Source organism: Myxine glutinosa, chromosome 3 (genome assembly GCF_964187855.1).
Source record: "Myxine glutinosa chromosome 3, kmMyxGlut1.1, whole genome shotgun sequence".
Classification (NCBI taxonomy): Eukaryota; Metazoa; Chordata; class Myxini; order Myxiniformes; family Myxinidae; genus Myxine; species Myxine glutinosa.
Genome location: NC_136263.1, coordinates 162,991,954 through 163,013,264, shown reverse-complemented (window position 1 = coordinate 163,013,264; position 21,311 = coordinate 162,991,954). Strand labels below are relative to the sequence as shown.

Sequence of the window (21,311 nt, the reverse complement as noted above, 5' to 3'; positions counted from 1 at the left end):
ACATTATTTAGATGAAACTTGACCACAGCCTTCATCACCTGTGATGTACCAAAGTTTGTTCACAGCATTTTAAAAAATCAGGAGCTGGGGGGAGGCATGGGAGAGGGATATAAAGGGGGTTTAACCCTCCTCCAAAATAGGTGTTAGTTTTCTTCTTTGAAACTACATGCACAATTTCGATGAAATTTGACCACAACCATCACCACCTGTGATGTACCAAAGTTTGATCACTGCATTAAAAAAAAATTGGGGTCTAAGTGGATCTATTAAGGGGGGAGGGGTGAGGGGGGGGGGGTTGATGGGTCCAGATTTGACCCTCCAAAATAGGTATTTGCTTTCTTCTCCGAAACTACACGCACTATTTCAATGAAACTTGACCACAATCTTAATCACATATTTTGTGGGTCATCCATGCCTACCAGTGGTTCCCTGGTTGTTATTATTATTATTATTATTATTATTATTACGTTTTTTGTTTTTTTTAGAGATAAGGATATGAAGTGGGAAAAGTAATAATCGTAAATGATATTTAATTCTTCGTTTTTGAATTTTCCTTTTCACATGAACACTTGACCATCTGTGCTGAAACAATTGGGCTGTCTCAAAACGTGCACAAAATGCTCTTTTCAGCTTTATTTGTTCTTAAGTAGTTTGTTTACCTTTTTGTGGCAGGGTAAGATCCAGAAACATCAGGCCTTTGAGGCTGAAGTGCAAGCTAATGCTGGTGCAATTGTCAGACTTGATGATTCCGGTAACATAATGATCTCGGAGAATCACTTTTCCTCTGAGACCATCCAGGTACTGACTTTCACTTCCACATATTTTTATTTTCACTTATGTTTTGCCTTATTTGTTGTTTCCAACCTGCTCATTTGAATGTACATGCATTGTATTTTTTCTGGCTTTACTGAACCATATCAAAGTTTGGAGAATACCTTCTTTACAACAAACCAGGATTTGAAATTGTGTGAAGTACAATTTAAAACGTTATGGATGGATTTTAATGTTGCATCAATCCACAAAACCATAGCATTAAAATTCCAAAGATCAATTTCTTAACACAAAACTTGATCATTCAATAATTGCCATGAAGTATATTAAAAATATATATTGTATGAACTCATGTAGAAAAAAAAAATCTCATGGAAGAGCAAGAATAAATTGAGTGTGGTAGTGCGGCAACAATTGTACACAACCAGCAAGGGAATAAACGACCAGGGAAGGAAGATCGAGAGAGAAGGGGAGGAAACACTGAAAATAGCAAGCAAGAAGGTCGGGTTAGGGAGGGGGGGGGGGGACCAAAAGGGGTAACTGAGATCATGGGTCAGGATGAGGGATTTTGACAATTTTCCATGTCAAGTTTTACTTCCTCAAAATGGTTATTTTCTGTTTTCCTAGCGACTGATTCAGCTTATCAGTGCTCAGTAGTTGTAAATCTGAAATTGTTTTGTTTCATAGAAACATTCTTGTTAAATAATCACAAGAATGTTCAAGTTGAAGTATTTAAATGTATTTGAGGATTAGCGCATCAGAAGTGTATGCAATAAAACCATTGGTCAGATTCTTTGCAATGTCATGTGCACGTAATTAAAAGGGGAAATGCATATGTTTTACATTGACCTAAGACTCGGGATGGAGCTTGTACATAAAGAACAAAGATCGGAGGACAAAAACCCGTAGATATTGTTATACACACATAAATTACAATGTTTGTTATAATGGACAAATATACTCTGTGCTGAAGTATATTTATGAATTATACCAGCTGGAACATGTTTAATTGGTAATATACAGTAATGTTAAAGGACTGGTCATTCCAAGTTCCTTTTTGGCACGAGGGATGTGTAGAACACCTGATAGCAAGTTTCCATCTTACATAATTGCCTCATCCAATAAAAGTTCAGCATGTGCAACTCGTGCATCTTTAAGTTTTTAGAGGTGACATGAGGAAGGAATTGTGAGCAATTTTGAAATGGTCTTTCTGAAATGGCACTGTGTTGATCATCCAAAGAACACACCGATTAAATTATTTAACAATACAGTACATTACAATGGCACGTCAAAAAATTTGATGAGTCGAATAATTAAACACCTTCAAAAAGGGTCTTCCAATAGCCATGTTCTAAGGATCTTTAACCTGAGGAGAGGAACCGTTTTGACTTCAGAAGACGTTGTTGAGCCACTGGATCAACAATAGATATGCCAAAAAGTTGAAGTTGCAGGATAATGACTTCCGATCAGAACCAATATATTCACACGACTCATCTATGCATGGGCTTCCAACTGCCCAGAGTACTGGGAATGCACTCCTTTGACCTCGGAAGATAAATGTCAACACCATCTTGAGGGATATCCATCATGCCCATCCTGTTCATTGGTCAAATCAGCACGTCCAATGGACACAGGCAATGGGCCAGTGTTATGTTCAGTGACAAATTCAAGTTTTTCTTGAAAGGCATCAATGCCATGCATGGGCCTACAGAAGACACAATGAGCGATGTGCCCCAGTCTGTGTCCAGGAAGCAGCAAGTTTTGGATGTGGAAGTATCGTAATTTGGGGTGGTATTTCCGAAACCTTTAGCAACTTTATCTATCCAATCTGATGGCAGACAGATACAAAAATGAGATTTTAAAGCAACATGTGTTGCTTACACTTCAACAACATGGTCCAAGAATCATATTTATGCATCACAAGGCTCGCATTAACAGGGCCTTTTAAATAAGGAACATTCTTATCAATGCCAACTTTGATGTCATGGCACCCTCTGGGATGTCGATGATTGTTACGTTTGAAGCTTGCCAAGACAGCCATAGATCCTCGATGAGCTGGAACAGGAGCTGCTTCGGTTATGCAATGCCATGCCAGCTGGAACATGAGCTGATTTGGGCATACAATGCCATTGCAGCTGGAACATGAGCTGATTTTGGCATATAATGCCATTCCAGCTGGAACATGAGCTGATTTGGGCATATAATGCCATTCCAGCTGGAACATGGGCTTATTTTGGCATGCAATGCCATTCCAGCTGGAATATGAGCCGATTTTGGCATGCAATGCCATTACAGCTGGAACATTGGCAGATTTTGATGTGGAATGCCATTCCAGCTGCACCATGAGCTGGTTTTGGTGTGGAATGCTATTCCAGCTGGAATAAAAGCTGATTCTGGCATTGAATTTCATTCCATTGTATGGTTCACACGTGCATTAGAACAAGCCGGGTCTCTTCCATTCCTGGAAGTACAACTGTCCAGGGTTAGGAATGGTAAATTACTCGCACGTGTGCTGTAAACCCACCCACCCACACAGCCAAAGTATTGGGCTACCAAAATGGCCATCCCATCTGTCAAACTAAATTGTTCACAGCTTATTTGACCGCGATGCAAAAATGCGCTGCAGTGACCGAGAACAACGCTGAACAAAGTTACTGCGTATCACTCAACTATTGTTAGAGAACGACTACCCAAGTGCGTTCATCAAATCCTGTCGCCGAAACCCAACTGCAGTATCCATCGACAAACCGTGACAACACAAGGTGGTGCTACCATACATACGACATTCTTCTGAAACTATCAGCTGCATACTGCTTTTAAATCGGTACAATGTTTACATTATCCACGAAGCGCAAGTGTCTTTGCCCGCACAGTTGTCATCCTAAGGTCCACGTGAAAAAAATTGGCAGAACATAATCTATAACATACCATGAAGCAAAACATGCAACTGCTTGTAATTCAAAATGCCTCGCGGCCCTGGAAAACGTGGGGACAGGAATGCTGTAACCTGTAATACCCTCTCCCACCTGGAGGTGGTGCTACACGACACACATTTACACAGAGAAATTGCATCCCTCTCCCCCACTCATCCCTCCCTCCTCCCCAAGACTACAGCAAAGATAAAAACACCCCTATGCAATAATTGGGGTCATGCTGATCATACATAGCAAGTCTGGATGTAATCGGCCCAGAACTGTAGGAGGAGTAGTGTGGCAAACAAACACATAAACAAATACACACAAACAAACACTGCTCCATGAATTGTAGTAAGGAAACATTCTTTTGAACATTTCCTTCCTGCTGTTTGTTCACTTTTTCACAATGCAGGTATTAACTCCTAAGTTCTGATCCCGATCATGAAAAAAGACCAGATGGAATGTTGAAATTGTTAATTTTTTCACTGACATACATTTTGACGGTAACAGTCTTTCTCCAATGTCTCTTGTAATTTTTGAGTCTCGGTTTATATTTTTATTTTTTTTAACAGTGATAAAGGTGTCAGGGTAGTTCTTTTAAATATATCACATGCAAGACAAAAACATGAACCACAAAGGTGTTTGTGGACTATCTACAAAGCAACATCTTGAATAGGATGTAAATCTGGGATCATTTAAAAGTACATTTATCTCTTGTCCTTATCCTTTTTGATTTATCAAGAAGCTCCTCCACAAGTCTTATTTGACTCTTAAACAAGGGGCATCCCCAGCCAGTGTGTTTTTGTTTTCTCTTTGTGAGCCTTGTACTTTTGAGTCTGGATAAACCCAATGTCATCGTCTCATCTCAGCATGGGATTTGTGTGCAAAATATTCAGAGCCGTCTGGAAGAGCTGCATCGTTTATGGGACTTGCTGTTGCGAAAGATGGAAGAGAAGGGTGTGAGGCTGCTGCAGGCCCAGAAACTGGTGCACTTCATGCGTGAATGCGAGGAGGTCATGGATTGGATTAATGACAAGGTAGAGAGGTGCTACGTGTGCATACTTTGTGAAAATGGTGCCATTTTGTTTTGATGACTACGTGTGCACAAGCTAACAATGTTATTTGAAACATCGCCAAAATAGAATGAACAGTAAGATTCGCGGTCCACGATGTGAAGTACGTGAAAATGTTATTGCAAGTTATCAATGCAGAAATGGAAAGTGATTTGTGAAAGTCAGCTTAGGATGTGCCAAAATGCTCTCTACTTGTTAAAATTGCTGGGAAAATGTGCCCAAAATTAACACGAAGTTTGGTTTCTGATGATTGTGTTGAATGAACATTGCTAAATAGATGGAAAAAAGTCCTTCCTGGCAGGACACTTGTTCAACCCTAAAGTTGTGCTCTCCACAGCAATGACGTTGATGATGATTATGTATTTTTAAATGTAGGTGCACTATTTGGCAAAAGTGCCCTCTATTTCTTGAAATTGCAAACAATAATCTGTGCTCACGAATTCGTGCAATATTGTGTGATTATTCCCGTTATTCTCCGCTCTTGAGGAGCAATTCTCCGCAGTAATTGTCCCTACTCATTGCACTGCCACGAGACAGCCATACATTCTGCTTTTGAAATCCTTGCCATTTGACACAGGCATGTACATATTTAGCTTTGTGGCCTGTATACGTGCTGTGTGCATGTCAGGCCTGATAAATGCGTCCTTATCATCGTGATGTCATTTCACCGGCTCAGCCAAGTCATGTCTACTTTCAAGACATCTTAGGATGGGGGTGGAAATGGGACCTATAAAAACCAGTCTCACCAGTCCATATCATATCTCTCACAGAATAGCAGGGCATCAAAGTAGACCACATCAAATATGACATTGCCCTTACTCTTCCTTTATTTAAATATATTTTCATTACTCGTCCTCCCTCAAACATCTGATTTTTGTTTGGCACTCATTGGCTGTTTATTCTATCAAATGTGTAAAATGTTTTTCATGCAACCACCAACTAACAAAAAAAAATTTTTAGGATCGACTTGAAACTGCATTTGTAATTACGCTCTCACAAACATAGGGAATTGCCTGACCCTTATCGCAACAGGAGGTGATTGTCACTTCTGAAGAAATGGGGCAAGATCTGGAGCATGTCGAGGTGCTGCAGAAAAAGTTTGAGGAATTTCAAACTGACCTGAGTGCCCACGAGGAGCGAGTCACCGATATAAACCAGCGGGCAGACAAGCTGATCGAGGTGAATATCATTGGCAATGCATTTCATTTGTTGGAGCCTTTGTGAGAAGTTCCTGAGAGCTTTAACAGCATACAAAGGCTTGAAGAAGAAAAACCTGTCATGTGAACAGCAACCTGTGTGTGGCTGATGAATTTAAATGTAATTGATTGAATATTCGCGGAATCTTTGTTGTGGCTTTCAAACCAATTTGTGAGAAGCTATCTTTTTAGTCCCCTACTGTGTTCACAGGAGCGGACTATAGGTTTTCTCTCCGTATGTCTGGCCATCTGTCCGTCTGTCTGCCCATCCCACCTATGGTTTTCCAGACTTTTTCCCCCATACCCTTTAACATGTTCAATAGAAACTTGGTACATGGCTTTATTATGACTAGTTTACAGAACAAGTTTGAGTTTCGGCGTGTTTCGCCAATTTTTCAGTTATGGCCTTTTTGGACTTAGAAGATATCACATGTTACACGTGGTCCAGGTTTGCACACTTTTCCCCATTAATATGATAAGTTACAAAAACTGCAAATGATTTTGTAGCTTGCAACAATTTGTCCTACTGCATATGGCTCACATTTGCTGAGTGCTTGGAACGAGAACATTCATTTGGACCAGTAGCGGACATGTACTGTATTACAAAGCAATTCTCCCTCTTGTTATTTTTTTTTTTTTGCGTACAGGAAGATCACCCCGAAGTGACGCTGATTGGGCAGCGCAAACGTGAGGTGAATGATGCCTGGGAGCGTTTGAAGAAGCTTGCTCTTCAACGGCAAGAAAAGCTCTTTGGTTCTGCAGAGATTCAGCGTTTCAACAGGTGCTAGCTTACTCGGTCATAGACTTCCACAGGTTAACAGCTATCTGTAATGTATGAATAAATGAGTAAATAGTGAGAGTTGTAGATGAAGAAATGCAAGTTTCCTCTTTCACATTTGCATCTTGATGAATGTATCCAGGACTCTAAATTTGGCAACCTTGAAGGGCACGTCCAAAAGGGCCTTGAGGTTTCAAGGATTATAGGTAGTAATAACACAAATTTTTATTTCTTTACACAGCACAAAATAAAAAATCTTCATTAAAAAGAGTAAAAAGGCCATTTTTCTATTTCCAGGAAAATTTGCTAGGTTTTTTGATTTTTCCCTTCTCCCCCAAACTTTCACTGAACATCTACTATTTGTCTAACGTTGTAACCCCCACACCCCCCCCCCAAAACAAAAACAAACAAAAAAACAACTTTTATTTCCCTTTCTCGTGTGCTTTTGCCTCTGCCCACGTGCGCTGTCTCGCCCCGCCCCCATTTTCCCCTTGCCTTCCACCTTTTTCCCTGTTCAAGTGACTCGGGGTCATCGCTCTAGGCTTCCTCTCCCATTGGTATTTTTGTGAATGTAAGATTGTTCTTCACAGTTCTGTTTAAATATGTTTAAACTACCCCCTTCAGTGTTTTATTCAGTGGTTTATTACAACACGCTATTTTTCTTCTTATTTAAAAGGCTCCTTTCAATTTCCTCTTCAACTCATTCCATTTCAAAAAAATATTCAATCTCTTATGATTCCAAATCACTCCATGCTCTAAATTCTCATTCATTCCATCCCTCCTCCATCGTTCTTAAACGAATCGCTAACTTGAAAATCACAACAAACCCAATTTGTTGTATATGTTCATCTTTCATTAATCATCCACTTTCTAAACTCTCCCCTTGCCCCTCCCCTCCGAATCTCCCCACTTGCCCCTCCCCACCTAAACTCCCCCCTTGCCCCTCCCCTCCTAAACTCCCCCCTTGCCCCTCCCCGCCTAAACTTCTGCTCCAATCGGTTCTTCTGATCATGTGCTTGTTAAAGTGGACATCTCACTGGCCATTCTCAGAGAGCCTCCTCAGCGCCGACGAGTCTGGCATTTCACTCAGGCCGACTGGCACGGTCTGCAAGCAGCCATCAATCAACTGGACTGGTCTCCCATCTCTAATGCCTCTGACATCAATTCTTCCTGGGAATTCTTCCAAAGCAAACTGCTCTCTCTCATGCACAGATTTATCCCATCTCGTCTTCAGTTGTCTTACCCTTCCTCCCGTCCATGGTACACTGAATCTTGTGGTGAGGCAGTTGCCCTGAAACAACTTGCCTTTGCGTCTTGGAAGGCAAATCCAACTGAAGGCAATCTCAGTTCCTTCCAATAAGCTCGAAACAAGTGTGTTTCTACCCTCAGGAGTGCCAGGAAGCTCTATCTCTCCACACTCAAGATTGAACTCTCAAACCTGTCTCCTTCCTCCAAATCCTGGTGGCGTCTGGTCAAATCTGTTTCTGGTGTTTGTTCCCCCTCCATCCCCTCCCTTACCTCAAATGGCTACACAGTTGATACCGCACGCGACAAAGCCGAATGCCTCAACTCTGTGTTTGCCTCAAAATCTTGTGTCCCAAACCCATCTCTCTCTGTTCCCACCTTTCCCAGTCGAACCCAACTGCTCCTGGACTCTGTGTCCTCTCCTGACAAGGTGGAGAAGTTTTTATCAAACCTCGACTCTGATTCTGCAACTGGACCAGATGGCATCAGCCCACGGGTCCTAACATCCTGCTCTTCCGCTCTATCTCACCCTCTCTCTGTTCTTTTCACCCTCTCTTTTGCTCAAGGTCATCTGCCAGCATCTTGGAAATCAGCAAACATTACAGTTTTACACAAAAAGGTGCAAAAACAGATCCTTGCAACTACAGACCAATCAGCCTGCTCCCAATTATCAGCAAAGTCATGGAATCCATCATTGCTTCGGATATCAAATCCTTCCTCTTCTCCAATGGCTTGATCTCTGATCATCAATTTGGATTCAGACCAGGTCATTCTACTCTGGACATGTTGCTTCTGCTGTCTCAACAATGGATGGAGGTCCTCAATTCCAAACAGGAAATCAGAGCTGTCTCACTTGACATATCACGTGCCTTCGATACGGTCTGGCACCCAGCTCTGCTCACCAAACTCAAATCCTATTTTATTCATGGAAATCTCCACTCATGGCTTGCGGACTTCCTCTCTGGTCGTAGGCAACGTGTGGCCCTGAATGGATTTCTCTCATCTTCCCTCCCTGTTCTGGCTGGAGTTCCCCAAGGTAGTGTTCTGGGCCCTGTGCTATTTCTGGTCTTCATCAATGATCTCTCCGACTCCCTGGAAAATCCTCTCTATCTCTTTGCTGATGACTCCACTATCTGCCGCTCCATTCCTCATCCCTCAGATCGGCAGTCTGCAGCCTCCTCACTCTCTGCAGACCTGGGCAAAATCACAGACTGGTCAAACAAGTGGAACATGTCTTTCAATCCTGACAAATCTCACACTCTTACAATGTCTCTCCGAAAGGACCGACTGGAAAACCCTCCCATCTACTTTCTCAACAATCCTCTCCAAGAAGTTCTGTCGCTCAAGCTTTTGGGTCTCACTATCTGCCATGATCTTTCTTGGGAAAACCACATTTCCAAGCTGGCCTCCAAAGCCAGTCGCCGACTGGGCAGCCTCCGTCGTGCGAAGTCCTTCCTTGGCACACCTGAGCTCCTCACCACATACAAGGCTTTCATCCGCAGCTCAATGGAATACTGTTCCCCCCTCTGGGCTGGTGCTCCTGCCTCACACCTAGCTCGGCTTCACGCTGTTGAGGCCAAAGCTTTCAGAATCATTGGAATCTCCTGCGATGAAGTCAACTCCGAGGGCCTTTCACTCACTCACCGCAGGCAGGTTGGTGGTCTTTCTGTCTTCTACCGACTCCTCTCCGGCCTTGCTCCCACAGCTCTCTCTGTGCTCTGTCCCCCCCAATATTCCTTCAGGTCGCACAAGATCTGCCTGCAACCCTCTTATGGTTAAACTGCCAAAATCTAGGCTCTCTGCTCACCTTCACTCTTTCATTCCCCTTTTCTCCCGCCTCTGGAACAAACTCCCCCACTCCCTTCAATCCCACTCCTCCCTCCAGGTCTTTAAAACAGCTGTTCACCACCATCTCTTATCTTCCCCCATCCAAAACCTTGATCTTTTCTACCCCCGGTAATTCACCCCAGAGTCCTTGCAGTGTTCATATGTTTTATACCTCTCCCACCTCCCCCCAAGTCCTCCCGATGTCCCTGCTCTCAAATGTTGTGTTTGTGTCCTTCCCCCTCTCTTCCCATCTTGTCTGCCGCTCCCCTTGTTTTTTGTGTTTTGTGTGTCGGTTTGACTTTTTGTGTGATTAATGTTTGCTCTTTCACGAGCCTCGATCTTGTATACAAAAAAAAAAAAAAAATGTGTGCGTGTTTCAAAGAAAATGGCTTTGAATCTTGTCAGCATGATGTACATATCTCCCTGCTCCAGAAACTAGATAAAAGGAATGTCCGGGAGACTGAGGCGCAGTTATGGGGATTAGCGGGGTTGGAGGCACAGGCAGAGCCCCCATAGAGTGTAGATAGTGCGAGAGACGCCCCGTTCACCTCCTCCTCCCCAAATGTAACAATATTTACCATGCTCACGAAGCAAAAAGTGGGGTTAAGCAGTCGCTGCATTTTGTTAAGAGCATACATTAAACATCGGGGCAATACCCCTGGTGCTCACCTGGTCGGATAAACAGTATACTGCACTGACTAAAGGTATTTTAAACCAATTTTAATGGTTGCTAGAACACAGGGCAGCATGTAGAATCACACTAACATAATCATAAGGCTTTAAACAAACAAAAAATACCTATTTTGGGTGCAAACCGCCCCCTCCCCTCCCCCCCCCCCCCCCCCCCCCCCATAGACCACCTTAGACTCCCTTTTTTTAAATTCCAGGAACAAACATTGGTAAATCACGGGTGATGAAGGTTGTGGTTGTTTCATCGAAATCGTGTATGTAGTTTCAGAGAAGAAAGCAAATATCTATTTTGAGGGGTCAAACCTGAACCCAATTTGACCCCCCCGTTCACCCCCATATAACCCGATTTTGTTTAATGCCATGAACAAACTTTAGTCACAACACAACAAATATCATTTGTGCCAAATTTGGTCGCAATCCCAAAAGCGGTTTCAGAGAAGAAGTTTCAAGTGTTGACTGACTGACGGACGGACGACGCACCATCGCATTAGCTCCCCTGAACTTCGTTCCAGGTAAGCTAAAAAAAAACATTCAACGTTGGAAATTGAAACTTTACCACAGGTTACATGACCTTTTGATATAGCGCATATTGGGCGTACATCGGAAACTGTGCAAAATTAGAATCATTGTAATTGCCTCAGTCTTGCTCAGCTGGTGAAAAAAGTGAAGTACAATTTCCCGTTTAACGATCTCCCCATTTATACTTTAGCAATCTATTCTAGCATCTTTATCAGCCTTGGTAGCTATCTAAATGATTGAACGAAAATATAAACTACTTTGTAAAGGCTTATGAATGCACTCCATAGGAGAGTTTTCAATATGCAGGGTGAGTCAAAAGTAGCGCCCGATTTCTGTTTATATATCTATATATATATAAAACTGTGTGTGTGTGTGTGTGTGTGTGTGTGTGTGTGTGTGTGTGTGTGTGTGTGTGTGTGTGTGTGTGTGTGTGTGTGTGTGTGTGTGTGTGTGTGTGTGTGTGTGATATATGTTACCGATAGACTCCTAAACGGAGAGGCTTACGTGCTTGATATTTGACATAGGCATGGCCATTGAGCGTGGGACGAACATGGCCGAACTCAAAATATTTGACGATTCATATTTACCTCGGCGCACGGAATCAGAGCAGGTGGGCGCTGATTCGCTCAGAGCGATCACGCTATGAACGCTATGACGCTATGAGAAAAAAAAAACGCTCGCTTTGTCAAGGGGCTCGCTCGCCCCCCGTTCCCCTCCCCCGCCCGGCAATGCCGGGTACTTCTGCTAGTATATATATATATATTTATTTCTGTCAGTTGATTGTTTGTTTGCCATTTGTATTAGTGTACAAGAAGGTAGAAATAAATGAATGACATATTTATCTAACCATTTATTCGGGGGAAAATTCACCAGAACAGAAAGCCGAAAAAACAGAAATCGGGCGCTACTTTTGACTCACCCTGTATAATTTGTACACATTTACCTCAGAAGTGTGGATTGATAGAATTACAAATTTGTAAGGCTGCACTGGGTAAGTATTTTATGAATACTCTCTAGTTTAATCTTGTTTTGGGGGCTTCATTAATGCTTTTAAAAAACGTCCTGTAAAATGGGGTAGTTTCTGTTGTTATAACTTATCAAAAAATTTTTTTATTAATGTAAAAGGATGTCGCGATGGTACCCCAAAAAGTATGTAAACAAAGCGGGGATGGTTCCGAGAAATTGTCATGTGAAACCATCGCTCCATGTTTTTGAATAATGGTTGTTTATTCAGTAGTTGGGAAAACTTGCTTTTTTAAGTTTACAACTGTGGAAAACGGGTTTGTAAAATTGAACTTAGAGGCGTTGGTTAGTATACCGAGGGTCAACTGTATTCAGTGGTGTGGCCATTTCCTGCCCCGAGTCATGAGAATATTGAACTTTGTTGGGTCTTTGCTAATTAGAATGATTGAATTTTCCACCTTCATCAGATGGTTTTCACCTTTTCTTTTTCTTCAAGGGATGTGGATGAGGCTATTGGTTGGATAAAAGAAAAGGATCAACTTATGGCTTCCAACGACTTTGGAAGAGACTTGGCAGGCGTGCAGGCCTTGCTGCGTAAGCACGAGGGGCTCGAGCGAGAGCTTGCTGCCCTGGAGGATAAGGTAGGGTTCAAACTTTGTTTTTTTTGCAGGTTTGTTTTACATGTCACGTGTCTGATGGTGGAGGCTTTAATGATAATTTGTGGGTAAAGCAGAATTCTTCCAATTGCCGTTTTGCAGACGTGTCTTGAATTCCATAATTTTCCATCCTGAAGACTGTTTCGTTTTCCGATTTTTTTTTTTTAATTTTCTTTCATTTATTTTTTCCGATTTCATGGTAAAATATGAATTGTATAATAAATTTGTGATGATCATTAACTCCATCAGCCGATCGTAACCCCTCACATGCTATTTCTTGTGTAGGTTGGCACTTTGTGCGGTGAGGCCGAGCGCTTGCAAAAGAACCATCCCCAGAGCGGGCAGCAGATCCAGAGCAAGCGCGAGGAGCTCATTGCGAATTGGGAATGCATCCGCAATGCTGCGATTGATCGCCATACCCGCCTTGATGATTCTTTCAAGTAAACAATTCTCCCATGTAAAGCTTTAAAAATGCATGTTTGTGTAACAAAACAAACAACAGGCATTTTAAGGCCATTTTCCCTGCAAGAGTGGGGGTTAGCCTTGTGGTCCCCATGACAATCTTCTCCATTTTGCCCTATTTTCTGCATCTCCCCTTGTTTAACCCCCTTGCCCGCATTTCTTCTTCGACCATCTTTAGCCAAGTCTTTCTCGGTCTTCCCCGTCCTCTACACCCTTCTACATTCATTTCCATCACTTCTCAACCAGTCACTTTCATCCTTCCTTAACACATGACCAAACCATCTCAAACTGTTTATCTTCACAGCATCCATCACAGGCTCTATTCCCATCATCTTTCGCAATTCATCATTTGTCTTCCTGGTGTTGGCTTAGTGGTTAGGGTACTGGCTTGGGATCCTGCGTTCGAATCCCGGTCGATCGCTGAATTAACAGCAGGGGGGTTGACTCAGCCTGTCATCCTTCCGAGGTTGGCAAATTGAGTACCACCTTGCTGGGATGAATGATCCCGGTGTGTACCCCAGTTTAGAATAGGTACACCGTATCCCTGCGCATCATAAGAGCGTGACCAAGGGTTGGCATCAGGAAGGGCATCCAGCCATAAAAACATTGCCTCAAACAGGGAACCATGATTGTCATGGGGCCCGCAATGCTAACCCCCACTCTAGCGGGGAAAAATGGCCTTAAAACGATCATTCATTCATTCATTCATTCATTCATTCTCTCAACGATACTCGACACATCCACCGAACCATTCACATTTCCACCCTTTCCAGCCTTCGTTGCTGCTCTACGTTCATTACCCATGTCTCGCTCCCATAAATCATAACACTTCTCACACATGCAGCATACACCTTTCCCTTCAGCTTCAACGACACTCCCCTCCTCATCATCACGCCACTCAGTTCCCGAAACTTCTTCCATGCACATCTCACTCTAGCAACCGTTGCCGAGTCTGATCCACCTTCTCCATTCAGCATGTCTCCTAGATAACAAAATGTTTTCACACCTTCCAGCTTCACGCCATCTCCAAGATCCATCTCAACATTTCCTCCATCTGCAGCTCCCTCTGTACACACCTTGCACTTGAATGTAGCTGCCACACTGGTTAATGACTCTCTCAAACCACTACATTTTTGATGAACCCACTCGGCGCACATTGTACATTGAATGGAATTCACTCCGACACCCTTCCTGCACACAGCACACAGCCACTTCCCAGTTCTTTCCACCTCACTACATGCTTTACCTCTTGCCATCACCTTCGTTTTTTCTGATATTCACCTTCAGACCTTTTGTCTCCATACATTCCTTCCACTTCTTCATCTTCTCCTTCAGTCCATCCATACTTTCTGCATACAACAACTCCCATGGTAAACCCTCCTTTACGTTCCGAGCCAGCACCTCCATCACAGCAACAAATAGTAGTAATGGACTTAGTACCGACCCCTGATGCACTCCCATCTTCACCTCAAACTCACCACTGTTCCCGTCCTTCGTCCTTACAGCTGTGTGCGCTCTTTTGTACATTGCCATCACTACTCTGATCAACCATTCCTCCACTCCTAACTTCCTCAATGCCCATGTCACTACTTCACGTGGAACCCTATTGAATGCTTTCTCCAGATCAACAAACCCAAGAAACAACTTCTTCCTCTTCTCCATGTACTTCTCCTGCAACTGCCTCACAATAAAGAGCGCATCTGTCGTTCCTCTTCCTGGCATAAATCCAAACTGCATTTCGTCAATCTTCACTTTCTTCCTTATCCTCCTCTCCAACACCCTTTCCAATACCTTCATTCCATGCTCCAATAACTTTATCGCTCGATACGAGCCCCAGTCCAGAGGGTCACTTTGTATGTAGTGGGGGGGCCAATGTTTTCCCGTTGAATTCAAATGTTAATTTGTGGACACTGGTTGGGTTGTCTTTAGGGATGATAGAAGTTGTAGAAAAAATATGTCTCCATTTTTTTCAAGTTCTTTATAGCGGCCATTTTGGATTATCAAAATGGCGTTTGTTGAAAACCGAAATTGTCATTATCTTGGCTTCTAAATGACCTAGAGTGTTAATTTTGGTGTCCAAATGTACATATTTGCGGATACTTAATCCAATAAACACACATTTATACACCTACATATGATCAAAAGGGTTCTTATGGCAGCCATCTTGGATTTTCACGCACTTATGCCAACACATATATATATTTTTTTCCATCATTTTCACTTCTAAATCACATAAAGGCTGGACTTTAGTGTTCAAATGTACACTTATAATGTCTTTGTGCAATATTTTTAGTTGGCAGTGTTCATTGTTACATTGAAGGATCTCCATCCTCCTCATCATCAGTGTTATCGATTCCCATGGGGCGCTCCTGACCCGTGTTACCACACACCTCTTCATCTGCCCCACACATACACATCTCAGAACAGTTGAGATGCTGAGACCTGCATGAGCAGTGAGACATGCATTGGGTCTTCTTGCAGTTACATTTGATTAGATGTGTGATGGCAGCTGGGGCTGGAGGGTCCTTGGTTGTGATGGGCACCAGCTGATCTCCTTCTGCTCTCCATCCATGTTCTGTTGGTTGTGGAAGCTGGGGGTCCGGTACATCAGCCTGATGCCACACCATGGCCTGGAAATGTGCACGAGCAATGGCTTCATGTAAAGCTCCCCGTGTTGGTGGCAGCTTCTGTGCCTCCAGCTGTTTCTTGGTAAACAGTCTCCACCTCAGCTTGCCCACATCCACAACTGTAGTACGAGGCTCATACAGCTGGCATACAAATGCCTCAATGTCACTTTCTGCGTCAGCTCTCAGCTCCTCAGAGGCCCCAAGGTCATGAAACGCAGATACCACCTCAACAGAGCACCTATTGAGGGCTTGCCAACATGTGAGCTTTCCCTTGCCGGCAAACCGACCAGTCTGGTCTGCTCCCGTGAATGCATGGAATCCTGGTAGGGCTGCAGCCTTCCTGACACCAAGTTCATGTACTATTGGTTCCAGTGAGATTTGCCTCTTCTTGTTCCCCACACCCGTGATGAAGTATGTGTCTTTGCATAGTTCATGGTACCGGTGGAGTGCTAGGATGAATACATCAGTATCAGGTGACTGAATGTACAGCTGTGTTGCACCTCTTCGGACGGCATCTAGACTGTGAAGAAAGATCCTCGTATCAGCCTCCTCCTGGGAGCTACGGAGATGCTGTACATCCATGCAGTTGGAGAAGACATCCTGCCTTGAAGTGACGATGAAGACCTTGGTAGTCCCCTCAAAGTGACACAGAGCTTTCTTTGCCAGATAGACAGTTAGCTCATCTTTGGTGTTGGTGTGCGACAGGAACTGTTTTGCTGTCAGTTTCCCAATCGGGGTGCTGTCTTGAACGTGGTAAGCAGTGGGCGGCTTGCCACCTTGGCGCCTCTCCCGTGTGGCCTCTTTCAGTGAATTTGGCAGATCATATCGGTCAAACACGAGGTGGACTTCATCATACCCGTTGGTCTTGCAGTCCAGTGTTGCATTGAAATGGCCAGCCCACTGGGCACATGTTTTGACCCATTGTGGCTTACCCATTGCTTGCACTAATGCCATGCCGTCTATGACAGTCACCTTCTTGGGAGGGGGTGGAGTATGTTCAGGATTGTCGTCGTCTGGCTGCTGACCAGTGCCAGTTGACTTCTTGGGTAGATCTTCTAGGATGCCCATGAGCTTGCTTTTGTCTGTGCATGGTAGTAGTGTCCCAGCCATTGCAAAGAGGGTTCGTGGAAGCGCGGTGAATTCATATTGACCTATGGCATCCTTCAAGTTGATCTCTGGTCGTGAGCGGGCCACGATCAGCATGCGCGCAAACAGTGACCTGTCGTCTTTCAGCTCTACAACCTTGTCTGCCAGTTTGTGCTTCACAGCTTTCCTGGCACTCTTCCACATCTTCAGTTTGACCTTTCCCATTCTGGCCCAAAGGTTGATTTCATTTGTGTTGATGCGCTCTGCAACAAACGTGTTATACGCTTTCTGACCAATCTCATCTTGGTTGCAGACATCCTTCTGTACTTCAGCTGGCATCACCACCTTGGTGATGATAGTCGTCAGGTCTTCACCCTCATGCGTCATGGGATTCATGGACTCTCTGATCACATTCTTCAGTCGACGAATGTTGTCTTCCTGCCGAGCCCAGACTGTGGTTGATAGGTCGTGGTGCTCCTTGCGTGTAGCTGATTGTGAGCCAGCCATCTGACGGGCTTCTTCAGCAAGCCTACTCAGCTCTGGTGCTGTCAGAAAGAACCTTTCGCGGACACTGGCATTCTGGGTAATGCCCACAATACCCCCTGTCACCTTCATGATCCTGTTGATGTGCTCCAGTGCATGGTCCACACCTACAGCACAGAAGGGGATTTCATTCTTATGGACACTGAAGTTCCCATCCATGAACTCTTGGTAGATCCCTGGATCTGTCATCTTCAGGGCCTTCATCTCTGCAAGGTACCGGGGAGTCAGCCTGGCATATTTCTGTTTGTCATGTGCAAAGAAGTATATGCACATCTCATCCAGTGAAGACAGGTGAAGCTCAAATTGTCCATCATGGGTGGCACGGATGAATGTGTATATCAGCATTATCATCCGCATGTAGCGTCGCACAAACTTGAACAGTGGACTCTTGGCTTCTTTCCTCTCATCAAACTTTGCCATGGCCTCCAGGACTTCGTTTGACTCGAGGACAGCCAGCATGTTGTTCTGCGCGCTTGTCATCTCCTCTCGGTTGTGTAGATGACAGCTCTGGGCAACCTGTTGTGCTGACTGGGTACATGGGCCCCTCAGATGGGGATGCTCTTGGAAGAATTCGTCCACATAGAGGTCGAAGAGGGCTTGGACAGTGGTGATGTGGGCCTCCAAAGCCCTCTTCATGTGCTTGGCTTCCAGTATTTGTCTGGTCGTTGTTGGGCCATAGATATCAGCCTCAGACCAAGCCTCGTCAAGACCACTGTCCTCTATGGCATTCCCAGCAGCCCTCAGTGCAGCCATCACAGTGTGCATCTCCCCTAGTCGCAGTACCCACTTGCCTTTGCAGTCATCTCTGGTCATCTCCAGCTGTTTGGCTCGCTCATACAGGGCCATGTCTAAGGTGATCACTGTCTTCCTATCGGGACCCATGACCATGCAGTTGATTTGCTGTGTCTGTTTCAAGACTGTTATCAGTGTTTGCCATTCATGGGCTGGTGCTGCTACCAATGGCAGGGCGTTGACCTCTGTCAGAGGCTTCGAAGAGGAGAGCAGTGAGTTGTAGGCTGTCCAAGTTGGGATATCGTGATGCTTGATCCTACTGCCAGGTGGTTGTTTTGGATCGTGGACGAGTGACCCAACAGGGTCAGCATGCTGGGGTTCTGCAGCTTGCAGCTGGTCATCTGGTGGGATGATGTCGTCTTGTACGTCCTCAGCTTCAGCTGTTCGCATGATTGTGCGTGAAAGTAGCCACACTGTGTCCGTCGCAGAGTACGGCTTGGTGACATCTGGGTTTGACCGTGTCTTGAAGCTATACGTGGTACCTGTGGCAGATTGTTTGTTTGGTGCTTGGCAAGGAACAAAGTCTGGAGCAGTCAGAACCTTGAGTGAGCGGTGTCTGGCCTTTCGGTCATGTAGTGTCAGTGTTCTATGTTCATCTGTGGAGGGTGCATGTTCCCGTCGTTGGTAGAGTGCCCAGGCTGTAGCATGGAGTGTCCGCTTCCCATCAGGTGTGTCTTCATTGAAGTCACTGTTGTCCACTGCAAAGAAGACAAACGTCCCTATGCGCATGGTTCTTGGAAAGTATACACCCTGTTCTGTCGTAGACTCTATGACTGAGTTGGCCAGCTGTGTCTCCAACCGCAAGATCCGACTATAATCAACAGACAGACCGAACCCATGCAGGAAATCCAGAAGCTTCTTGTTTCTGGTGGACTGATGGACTACAATGGCAACGGCAAGCTGCTGTGGCCATTCTAAGCGATGGCGGAATGGTGCATCTGGCTCTTTGGGCTTGTACGTGACTTGGCGTTTTGACTTGTAGCCGTACATGATGTTCTGACTGATGGTTATAACATCTCGATGAATAGTGGCTGAGCGCATAGTCTCTGGCTCAATGCTCGTGGCTGGTCCTTCCAGTAGCCAGCGGAGGAAAGCATAGAGTACTTTGGGTACATGCTTTTCAGCATCATCAGTGTTCATTTCTCCTTCAAATTGCCATGGGTGCTTGTTCTGACAAGCAATGGCACTGCGGAGAACAGAGGCACTCTCAAACAGTTGTTCGATGTTTTTTTCATTTGTCTTCGTCATTGCATCTTCGACAGCTGCATCACGCACGGCAGTGGAGAATACACAGTCTGACTCGTTTCGACGTTTTGGTTTCATGAAGTGAACGTCATCAATGTGAGAGTTGATTTTCTCCTTCATGCCTTGGGTAGTAGGTGATGGGACATTGTGCACACCATTATTGTCAAGAATCCTGGAGTAAACCGACTTCAGGTCAGACATGTTGAGAATTTCACCAGCTTGGAGTAGAGAGCGAACAAGGCTGACAAACTCAATGTCTGCGGCTATTTTGATAACATTAGTTTCTTGCAGTATGTGTTCTTTGTCATCACTTGATGTCCCACTCTTGGGAGCACGTTGGACATTCTGCACCCAGCATGGGAGATGATACTTGACGTCGATCGCATGAGCATCATGTGCACTGATGGCAGCACTCAGCTGAACTTTCCACTTGTGGTTGCTGCCTTCTTCAACAGCTTTCTTCAGCTGTTTACCTGCGTTGAACGTGCATACAACATGTACACTTTCCTTAGTGACCTCTTGACAGAAGAAACAAAGGTCTCTGTTGAATGGAGTTGATGATGAACGTGTGAAGCGAAGAGTCTCGTCTTGCGTAGAACCTGAGGTACTTGCAGCGGCAGGTGCAGAAGAAGGACGTCCACACCTCTTATGAAGATGCTGGGTGTCGCCATGTTCGCAGGCTTTCTGGTGGCGAACTCTAGCACGCTCCAGGTGAGCAGTGTTGCATGTAGATCCATAACATGCCCGGTGCCACTTTGCTTTATTGTTCCTCAAGTCAGTGGCAGTGAAACAGCTTAATCGTTCGCTGATCTGTTTGAAGTCGGCATCACCATATCGTGCCCTCTCCTGGATGAACTGGAGAAACTTTGCATATGAGCCCAGTGCTGGCTCAGTCACTAGTGCACCTTGGGGATCCTGGCACTGAATGCAAAGTGTGAAATCAGTTTCTTTCTTGGTTTTCTTGCTTTTTGGCTCCATCATAGCTCAGGGTCACGAATCTGGAACATGCAAATAACAAATAACAATTAAGATAGATGTGCATTAAGTTAGATTTTGGACACTGGTTCGGCTGTGCCATAAAAACCTATTTTTATCCCTTGTAGGTTATTAAAGAAGGTTTCATTCAATTCTCTATCCCCAAAAATGTACAACTGGACACCAGAATCGAAACTCTAGGTCATTTAGAAGCCAAGATAATGGAATTTTACGTTTTCGACATCCGCCATTTTGAAAATCCAAAATGGCCGCCATAAAGAACTTGAAACAATTGGAGACATATTTTTTCTAGAACTTATATCATCCCTAAAGACAGCCCAACCAGTGTCCAAAAATTAACAAGCAATTTCACCGGGCATTTCAATCTGCTACATTGGCCCCCCCACTAATGTGTAAGAGAGACAGAAATGAATTTGGAAAGTTTGACCACTAAAATTGAATTGCTTGTGTTTTGTTTTTCCAATACAGAAAGGGGGGAAAACATTTAAATTGCTTTTTCTTTTTTTCTTTCAAGCTCGATTGCATTTAACATTTTTTGGGGGTAGGATGTAAATTAAGTGTAAATGTACTTTGCTCTCGAGTCCTCGGCTATCTAGAGAAAGCAAATTCGTTCCGATTGGACAAACCTTGGTCATGTTTTGAAAATAGTTTAAATGTCTTTAATTAGGTCATGACCTTAAAATTAAATCGAGGTCAAAAATATTATATCCACCCCCGCATACTTTGTTTCCATTATTGCTGCAAAATTTAATTCTGAAAGTCCCAGTCTGTGGTGTAGTTCTCCTCGGGGTGTAAGAAACTAGTACCATTAAAAACCGGGGGCACCAATTATAGAAACAAACCCTACAACAGATATAAGCCTCCCTTTATCTTATAGGGGGAGACTTCGTAAAAATTTCAAGCTTCTGCCTGAGAGAGGATACTACA

The 21,311-nt window shown here is 44.2% G+C and overlaps 1 protein-coding gene across 7 annotated transcripts in view; it reads left to right on the top strand.

Annotated features, from left to right (window-relative positions):
* SPTAN1 (spectrin alpha, non-erythrocytic 1) overlaps positions 1-21,311 on the top strand; it is a 186,045-nt gene that overhangs the window by 47,387 nt on the left and 117,347 nt on the right. For all 7 annotated transcript variants that reach the window (XM_078774711.1, XM_078774710.1, XM_078774709.1 and 4 more), the window contains 6 exons: positions 673-798; positions 4,583-4,723; positions 5,792-5,938; positions 6,603-6,736; positions 12,474-12,618; positions 12,919-13,073. In XM_078774711.1, the coding sequence (XP_078630837.1) occupies positions 673-798; positions 4,583-4,723; positions 5,792-5,938; positions 6,603-6,736; positions 12,474-12,618; positions 12,919-13,073 (848 nt within the window). The remainder of the gene's footprint in view (positions 1-672; positions 799-4,582; positions 4,724-5,791; positions 5,939-6,602; positions 6,737-12,473; positions 12,619-12,918; positions 13,074-21,311) is intronic.